General features: G+C 41.0%; 1 protein-coding gene across 3 annotated transcripts; it reads left to right on the top strand.

Annotated features, from left to right (window-relative positions):
* The first annotated feature begins 399 nt into the window (after positions 1-399).
* Positions 400-9,205, top strand: LOC146554014 (protein zyg-11 homolog). 3 transcript variants are annotated; one of them, XM_085255813.1, is made up of 14 exons: positions 400-625; positions 1,131-1,296; positions 1,553-2,352; positions 2,513-2,653; positions 4,162-4,338; positions 5,015-5,079; positions 5,370-5,469; positions 5,722-5,772; positions 6,173-6,331; positions 6,449-6,496; positions 6,633-6,722; positions 6,912-6,964; positions 7,892-7,989; positions 8,185-9,205. In XM_085255813.1, exons 1-14 carry the CDS (start codon positions 623-625, stop codon positions 8,364-8,366), a joined length of 2,133 nt encoding a protein of 710 aa, XP_085111939.1. In that variant the 5' UTR covers positions 400-622; the 3' UTR covers positions 8,367-9,205. The 3 variants fall into 3 exon arrangements, with proteins under 3 accessions (XP_085111939.1, XP_085111938.1, XP_085111937.1); XM_085255812.1 differs by having other exon boundaries at positions 6,170-6,331; XM_085255811.1 differs by having other exon boundaries at positions 6,170-6,331; positions 6,633-6,833.
* Positions 9,206-9,299: the final 94 nt, after the last annotated feature.

Genomic DNA, 9,299 nt, shown 5'->3' with positions numbered 1-9,299 from the left:
AGCATATGCTTTCTGGCTATGTAAATGTGGGAGGCCAAAAAGTAATAGATAGCTATTTTATATTATTTACATGTTCATATTCCTATCCAGCAAGAAACATGAGAGGCACTTTGGGTTGCCCCAAGACCGAAAGAAGGTAAGGGGGAAATACTGGTCTAGTGGAAAGTTGGAGAATACCTATGCGATGAAATCAAAGGGAGAGGGAAAAATATATTTATTTTTTGTATTTTTTAAGACCCAGTCCACAGTAATCGTAACACTTAAAGTCACCATCCAAGTCTCACTATTTAGAATCTATGCAATACCTCCAAAGACACTTCTCTAAGCTTGTAATTGATACAGCGTTTAATCCCCTACAATCACAGACACTGCGCCAAGCCCTCGGTGACGTCATGCGGCTTGACCAATCACAAGCTGGACATTGACAGTTGACACTTGTGGTTTGACGTCTGGCGAAAAACTGTAGCGACTTTAATCTAAACAGAGGAGCGGTTGATTAGCTGTCATTCGTTTAAGGGGAAGGAAATGAATAAATAATCAGAGTAACATGGTTTAAAAAGCAGGTGAACGAAGTGTTGCTGTTACTTTTTTCATTTTTCCTACGGACTTCTCACTTTCAAGCATGGTGAGTTTGACCCCATTCCCTTTCATGTAATGTCGCCAGGGTTTTATTTTCGTGCACATCGACTCTGTGACAAGCACTCGGCTGTTGTGTAGAGCCGTAGAAGCAACAGTTGTTATTGTCCACTTTGCCCTCCAGAAAGCGGTGGGGTCGAGGCGATTTAAACAGGCTTTGCTCGTGAGCGGAGACTCATCTGTGGCGGATAAAATTAGACTAAGGTTAGAGATCCGTGTCTCTGTAGATCCGCTGAGGCCTGAGGAAGACCACACAGACAACTGGAGGGTCTATGTAGGCTTAAATGCAATTAGAATAAACTGAAACCTCTTAATATGACATTTACATCACAGAATTATGACATATAATAAAACTTGCGCTGTTGTATTTTGGCCAGATCACATGGAATATTATGTAAAGTTTTCCCTCTAATTTGAGTCGAGTGAGCATATGAGCATATACTTCTTCTGTAGTGTGTGTGTGATTATTGTGATACATGGTGATGTTCTTGCAGGATGCGGAGGGCCCCCCGACGCTTTGTGACCTCTGCTTGGCTCAGGTGTGCCAGAGCTTGAGCTCTCTGTGCAGCATGCGAGCAGACGGCTCCATGAGCCTCATCTGGGCCCCGGTCTTCCCGCAGGAGACTGCTGACCAGCTTCTGAATCACATGGCAGCTAAAGGTAGGTCAGAAAATAAAACAGCTCTGCAAACATCAATTTTCTACCGCTACTGAGTGGTCGCAGTTGTTTGGCAAACTGAAGGAAAGAAAAATTATTCCAAAGAATTGAAGGTGAAATGATTTATTAGTTCGCAGTAAACAGAGGTTTCAGTTTGTCATATTGCAAGAGTAGGAAAGGTATATTCCACAAACATAAATATGGCTTAACCGATGCTTCTTTTTCCTACAATATCCCTATGTTTGTTTCTTCCCATAAGAGATACTGAATGACACAACTGTTGGGATTTTCCGAAGCTGCAAAGAACTCCGTCTGCGCCGAGCCTCCATTCAGAGCTGCCCACTGTCTGCAGAAGCTTTCCGCCTGGCTCTTTGCCCTCACCGGCTCCTGGAACTAGATGCCTCCTGGGTCTCTGGTGGTCTTACTGGGGCTGACATTGTCTCAGGCTTGGCCTCCAACCCAGAATGCAGATCCAGCCTGCAGAGGTTGTCCCTCAGCGGTTTACGTCTGGACTGGGAGTCTTTAGAGGCAAATGGTGGGATCCATGTTGGCTTCAGCTCCTTGCGGGGCCTTAGAATGTTAAACCTTGCCAACACAGACCTAAATGATGCTGCCCTTGAGGATATCTGCAATCTCCCTCACCTGGAGACGCTGGATATTTCTTGCAGTGCTATCTCTAAGCTCACTGCACTTCTTGAGTGCAAAAACACCCTGAGATCCCTTATTGCCCACAGGCAGCGGCACCTGGATATGTCCCCTGCCCAGCTGCTCTTTGTCTTTAGCCAGCTTCATGCTCTCAAGCATCTGGACTTTTCAGAGGACCACTTCTCTGTAGATGACAGCGATGGAAGAGATGGAGATGAGACAGTGCGGCAGCTTCTGGAGGGGAGTCCCCAGGTCCTCCCATCACTAGTTTCTTTAGATATCTCTGGTCGGAAGAGAATCAGTGAAGCTGCAATCAGAAGCTTTGTGGAATCCAGAAGTGGACTGGTCTTTTTGGGCCTGCTAGCCACTGGGGTTAGCTCCTGTGACTTCTTTTCTACACAGAAAAGCCTAAAAGTAAGAATCTTTTACTACCCAGGGAAAGCAATGGTAGAAATACAAGCCTGATTACTGCACAAGCTTCTCATTTATTTTTGACTTGAGGCTCTGTTTGTACTCTTTCTGAATTTTCCCACTGCATTTCCTCTCTCTGTAATGCTGCTGAATGTGTGTCCAGGTAACAGGAGAGGCTGATGAGAACCAGGTGTGTGAGGCACTCAGAAGGTACAGAGACCGCGAGTGTTTCATACGAGAGGCCCTTGTCCATCTCTACAGTCTAACCACTGACACTGACAAACCACAGCCAGATGTGCTGAAGGTGTTGTGGTCTGCATTGCTTCCCGACATGTCTTTAGTAAACCTGTGGAATGATTTGTTTGATTGGGTGGTAACAGAAAATCAGTTGGCTATTTTGTTCAGTTTAGGAGAAGCAAAAACTTACCATAAGTAAGATTTTACTGTAGTATCTCCCTTTGTTCTCCATTGTATGAGATCTTTTCCCTTGTTCATTAATTTCTTTTTAAAAACAGTACTGTCACTGAAACTAGCATTTCCTTTTTTTAACTAAGACCTTGCCAAGAGAAACAGCATATGCAGAGACCAATGCAAACATTCACACCATATCTCAAAGTACTAAAACATGATTTATTGAAATAAAGAAAAAAGTAATATAAAGAATCTTTTTTTTCTCAAAAATCTTTGGTTCTTTGGTGTTTTAAACCACTTTCCTAATTTACAGCTTTAATGTCCTGTGAATTGTGGATATTGAAGAGAAGAGGTGGTGAGGCAGTTTAAATTACAGCTTTGATGTTAAATAGTACAGTCCAACTGTATAGATGAATTGGTTGAATAGAGCTGAGAATTGAACAAAAGAACATGCGGATTGGATATTGCTTTCATTACTTTTTCGAAAACACATGCTTGTGTAATAATGATCTACAAAATGATTCCCAAATGAGATACAGTACCACAGAGAGTACTTCTGCAAGATCCTTAAGTATAGCAAGATTAGCACAACTGCTAACACTGACCTAAAAAAAACAAAAAACAAAAATTGAATCAAAGAATTGGGTACAAAATTATATCATTAATATAAAAATTAGCTAAATGTATGTAAGCTATTTTAATTTTTTTGCTAAACCAAAGCGATAAAGAGTTGGAATGTAGGAGCTAGCTAAAAGTTTTAGTAAATATCTGTATAATAGTTTGGTGAAGTGTTACAGTTAAACTATAGGCTAATGTGGTTGAGTAAAATAAATTAGCTACATGAAATTCTTAATGCAAAGTTATGAAGTATTTAAATATGGCTAGCAGTTATATTCGTAGCATAGTGTGTAGCTAGCTATGATTAGCCGCTTGTGTTAGCTAGTCTTATTAGCTATTTATTTATAATTTTAGAGCTAGCTAAAGTTATGAATAAAAATTAATAAATAGTTTTGAAAAAAGTAACAGGTAAACTGTAGTTAAGATTATGAATTGAAAGTTTAAATTGCAATGTGAAAGTATGGATTAAAGTAACGTAAAGTTATTGGTCACTAAGTGTCAAGTGAAATGAATAGTTGTTACAATGAGTCGAACTCAGAGTAGTAGTGAATGGTTGACATTGTGAACTTATAGTGATGATGGTTAAAACAATTAGCTGATTACAGCTGAGAAATAAGCTGAAAGGGTTTATCGTTCAGTTTAAAATAAGTGCAAATGAACATAGATTGGTGCTTTTTTTTTTATTTATTTATTTTTATAAAAGACAGTGACAGTGCTCTGAGTATATTTCAGATAAAAAATGTTGGGCACCACTAATATAATGGATATTTTGTTGTCCTATAGCTGGTGGTGAGTGGTATGCAGAGGCACCCCACCTCCTTGCACATCCACCTGGTCGCCACAGCGTGTGTGTTCAACCTGACCACTCAGGACTTGGCACAGGCCATGCCCATCAGCTTGCTCAGCTCTACTGTCACCCAACTGTTAAACACCATGAAGAATTTCCCCAACCACCAGCAGGTCAGGAGTATGCTCAGTGCCTCAAAGGCTTTCACTCAGGATGTGGCATGTACTCTACTCGCCTTTGGGTTCACTACTAATATTAGGTGTTTTAGGAGTTTAAAAACTTGGCGTCTCTACTGGGATGGAAACTTGTTTTCCACAAAAGGTTTTTGTATTAATCTTCTGGTGAGAGTGTGTGTATGTGTGTGCACGCCAAAATTTCAGACTTATGATATCAACTTTTCCTCATTTTGCCTTCCCTACCTGCTGCCAGGTCATAGCCTCCTTTCCACTAGCAATGTGTGCTTCCCAGCAAGCATGGGTCAAAGTTGAAAGATGCTGAACCCGCAAATGCTCCTGAGCTGTGCATTTGCTTTGCGCAGCAGCAAAGTGCTGTTGCGTGGTGCAAGCTATTGAAGATAATGGATGCACTGAAAAACCATTATTTCAGGTAATGGATGGATTTCAGTGCATGCCCCATCCTTTGTGAAAGCCACCATCAGATTTTAGAATCATGATATCATGTAGTTGTATACCAGCAAAAGGTGGCACTCAATGGTTTTGTTCTAGCTGAGTTGCTATTCACCAGAATCCAACTTAATTCCTGACAGAATTAAGACCTAATCCTGACTGTAGTTGTAGTTGCTCTATAATACCCCATACTTCAATTCATGAAGTGTTACCGTCTCTCCAGGTGCAAAAGAACTGTCTGCTGGCCCTCTGCAGTGACTACATCCTCCAGGAGGTTCCTTTTGACAAGTTAGTTTACTTTCCGTCAGTCGTAATATGATCTTTGAGTCCATTGGTCTGGCAGTAGCCAAAATAATCAGTGCACGCATAGAGTGGCAGTGTAGTGTTTTTCCATCAGATTGGAATCCAGCTGAGTTGTGTGGGTTTTTTTTTTCTTTTCTGAAATGCAACTGCCAAAAGAAATAGTTCTTCCAGATGTTAAACCAAAGCAGTGAACTTTTCACAAGGTTTTGCTGTGCATCACTGGTGTATTTTTGTAATACTGTGTTCCTTATATCCACGCTGCTATCGTGCTTCAGGTATTTAGCGGCAATGCTGGTGATTAACTGGCTGAGCAGCCACGAGGATCCGACCCTGCAGAGGATGGCTGTGGCTGTCATCTCCATTCTGGTGGCCAAGGTCAAGACTTTTCTCGCTCGCTGTGCATTAGTCTGCTGCTGGAAAATAGTGGTGGCACCTTTTAATCCTACCTGTTGAGAGCTAACCCTTTGACACTTATTTCAGCGAGCGGCTTTATGCTTTCATTTAGTCCAGTTAAATGTGGACAATTTTCTTGTGGGATAAAAGTACCCTCTTGTTTTAGACTGACATTTAGAAGAATGGATAAAACACCCTTAAAAGAAGCACTCATCCATTTGTTTTTATGTGCAGTTGTCCACAGAGGAGATGGCACAATTCAGCAAGGATATCTTTATAATGAAGGTACATTAAGGCTCTCAGGGTACCGGCTTAGCACGGGTTTATTTCTAATTCTCTCCCTGTGTTTCTCTTTCCCTCGCCGTCTTTCTCACCTGTCCATTTACAGTTACTTAATGCATACACGTCTCTACTCGATGCCCTTGTCATTCCATCGCTTAATGCACGCCTACGCCTCAATTTGCTCTTTCTCTGCTTCTCAGTCACTTCGTCTTGCTCTCCACACTTAGTTATCCTCTTTTGCTCTATGTCTAAAGCTACACATTAGTATGTTCCCGCTATGTGTACAATATTTCTCCTATATATTTATTTATTCTACAAAAAAAGTAATCTCCCATTTTCTCTCCCCCTCTGTGCTTTTCCACGGTGCCATATTTCCTCTTCTTGTTGTCTCTGTTAACAGCAGCTGCTGGCTATTGTGCAGCAGAAAGCCATGGTTGGAGTTGTCGACTCCACTCTGAAGTTTGCCCTGAGTGCTCTGTGGAACCTGACGGATGAAATGCCAGTAGCAGCGCGCAATTTCATTGAGTGCCGGGGCTTGGAGCTGTACGAGGAGGTTCTGGAGGTAAAGGAGACCAGAAAATAAAGCAATAGACACACTGATTAAAAATGAACGTCACAAAGAGAGACGTTAACATAAGAGTGTATGTTTCCTCTCATGCTGTTCCCTTTTGCTTTGCAGTCCTACTACACTGAACCTTCTATTCAGCAGAAAGTTCTTGGCCTTCTGGTGGGTAGTGTATATACTTTTAAATGAAGTCATCTGTAGGCAGCCGTAATCATACACAAAACAGTTCCTGTGTTATGCTTGCCTTTTATATTATGTTTTTGCAGTCACTGCTATAATTGGTCTCCCTGAATTGCAGAACAACATTGCTGAGGTGGAGGAGTTGCAGGCTGATCTGATGGAGGAGGACATTTTGGAGCACCTTCTCAGCCTCTTGCAGGACTCTCAGGTGGATGTGGGGGTTCGCTACTTTGCAGGGGGGATACTGGCGCACCTTGCTTCCAGACCAGATGCCTGGACCCTGGAAAATGAGTTGCGCAGCACCGTACTGAAGCAGCTGGTGTGTGTGTGTGTTTTGAATGCTGCTCTTCATGTAAGATCTACCACATTTTGTGACTATGCCTTTCTGTCTCGGCAGCACGATTCCATCATGACGTGGACCCATCTTGAGAGGGAGATGGTGTCTTACAGGTGAGAGAATAGCAAAGACAGAACAGAAATATGTAAAGAGAGAATAAAACTAGTCTCAGTTTGACATCAGACATGAGCTACATGCTGAATAACACTTTATTTAAACAGTTTCCCCATTAATTAGGTTACACATGTTACATTCTCTTTAGATCACACAAAATTTGCACAGTTTTCACCAGTTTAATCAGTGGAATACAAGCCTGATCTTAAACACCATGGACAGTTCCTTTTAACAGTTTTTACCTCTCAGCCTGAAACACTTGGGGCATTAACTGGGTTAACCAGGTGGGCAGCAGTGATGATAACTCGAGAAAAGGTTCTCTGATAGCTTTGAATATCAGCAGCCTTGACCTCATGATTAAGGTAAGACTTCAAGGTCAGAGGTCAAGTTTAGTGAACACAGTAGCTTGAGAAGGAGGTCATGTAGGATCTTTTAAACCATGCCTATAGGTATATTTACTCAGGAAGGATATCATATAGGCTTCTCATATGACAGCACAGCTGCATCTACTGACAATCTCTGATACTTTTGGATTTTGCAACTTTAATATAATTCATGCATTGTTTTCTCAATGGTGCAGCTATACCAACGCCACTGTTTCAGCGTTTTAGATAAAATGACTTTTCCCCATTTGGCATTCATTAAATTTTCTTAGTGATAATAACCCTTCTGCTGTAGCTGTATGAATTTTCCAGCCAGGGCACAATTTGATAGCTGAAGTCTTAAAAGATGACCTGGTAATTATGTGTTATAAAACTTGTCTTTCCACTAGAATTCTACCACAATTGCTACAGAAAGCTCAGACATCACAAGAAAACGTCCTAAATGTGATTGAGAATCATTTTCTGCATCACCTTAGCTCACATACTCAGCTGGATTGCATCTGGGACAAACAAAAACTGGGTTATTTGATGTCCATGTTTCAGGTCGTTCCATCCTTTTTGCCCTCTGCTTCAAACTTGTCAGCCCGCAGGCGTGCAGCTGTGGGCAGTCTGGGCCATACATCTGGTCTGCACTCAAAACAGTAAGACACACACACAAACACAGCTGTGGGGATCCAAGGGCGGTTACACTATCGGCGTGATGGGTTGATCTGAAACAATTGTTTTATTCATGCAAAAATATGATCATATTTTATAGGCCGTTTGGTTTATTAATAGTCTTGAGCTCTATCCCTCTTTCATCTTTTTATCGCTTCTCCTCTCCTCAATCCATCCAGCTTCACACTACAGCAGCATGCTGGAGAAGGAAGGCCTGACTGAACTTCTGAAAGCTTTGGCTGCACATCCCAGCACACACAGTGACATTAAAGGACTATCAGACAGCGTCTTGAGCATGGTTGAGCAACATCAGATTCATGCGGGAGCGTTCAACAATCAGACGGCACCTCAATGCTCTTGACAGAAGTGTTAAAAAAAGAATTTTACTTGATTTGCTATCTTTGAGCTATATCTGAAATACGCTAGATATATAGTTGCAGAGAAAGCAGAGGCAGTATCAAGGTGCAGACACTTAATACTAATCATCTGGAAACATATTTAATAGAATAAACCACGTAATGCATAATATTTATTTCATATGGACAGTGTATTTGCTTGATGTAAAAAGTTATTTGTGTTATCTATTTTTTAAACTGTTTACTTACTTTGAAACCAGAGTTGCTGTTTACAGAGCGAATGTTCTACTTTGACATGTGCACTGTTTTTAGTCTACATTGATAATGGGCTGAACAGCATAGAAGCTTAATAAAATGAACTGCAGCTAAAAATGGATTGACTTAAGGTTTTAATTTCAAAACCTGTCACTAGGGGGTGCTTTAGTACTGTATTTTTTGGACTGTTTTGCCCTTAATGTGTATTTGTGTAAATTATTTAGGCACTAAATGTACAGATTCCAGGTCATCGTGTGATAAGTGGCTAGGTACCAGCAGGCTTAACCTGCTGTTTATCTGTTTTTCTCTCCTCTTCTTATTTTTCTGTTCTCTCGCACACTGTCGCTCTCTGGCTCTCTGAATTCATTATGTTTTATGTAATACAGCCGGAAGACAGAACTGCTTGTAGGCATCGAGAGTGTCTATTATAAATTGTTCTATTAATAATTCCTTTTGAGAAGTGAATTTAAAAAGCTCACGTGAATATTTGACTATTACCAGGCTGCTCAACTTTTTAAGTGTCAATTTGCTTCGATTCACCTGTTTAAAAAAGAAAATCCCAGCAGGCATTTAAAAGTATTTATTAAAAAATAAAATAATGTTGCATGTTGTGATTCAGCCAGGTTTCTCATTTCCTTGGAAGTGGTGGGTTATTCTGTACGCTTGAAAACGGGAACCAGATC

This window comes from Mchenga conophoros, linkage group LG18 (assembly GCF_057382185.1).
Source record: "Mchenga conophoros isolate Kocher_MC1m ecotype Shallow Benthic linkage group LG18, M_conophoros_male_GT1.1, whole genome shotgun sequence".
NCBI lineage: Eukaryota > Metazoa > Chordata > Actinopteri > Cichliformes > Cichlidae > Mchenga > Mchenga conophoros.
Note: the sequence above shows the minus strand (reverse complement) of the source record. Positions and strands in the feature narration are given on the sequence as shown.

Bases quoted from the DNA above. Each gene is read 5' to 3' on its own strand.
- LOC146554014 (XM_085255811.1), top strand. The intron at 5,773-6,169 runs GTACATTAAGGC...CTCTGTTAACAG, and splicing joins AGGATATCTTTATAATGAAG to CAGCTGCTGGCTATTGTGCA. The intron at 7,990-8,184 runs GTAAGACACACA...CAATCCATCCAG, and splicing joins TCTGGTCTGCACTCAAAACA to CTTCACACTACAGCAGCATG.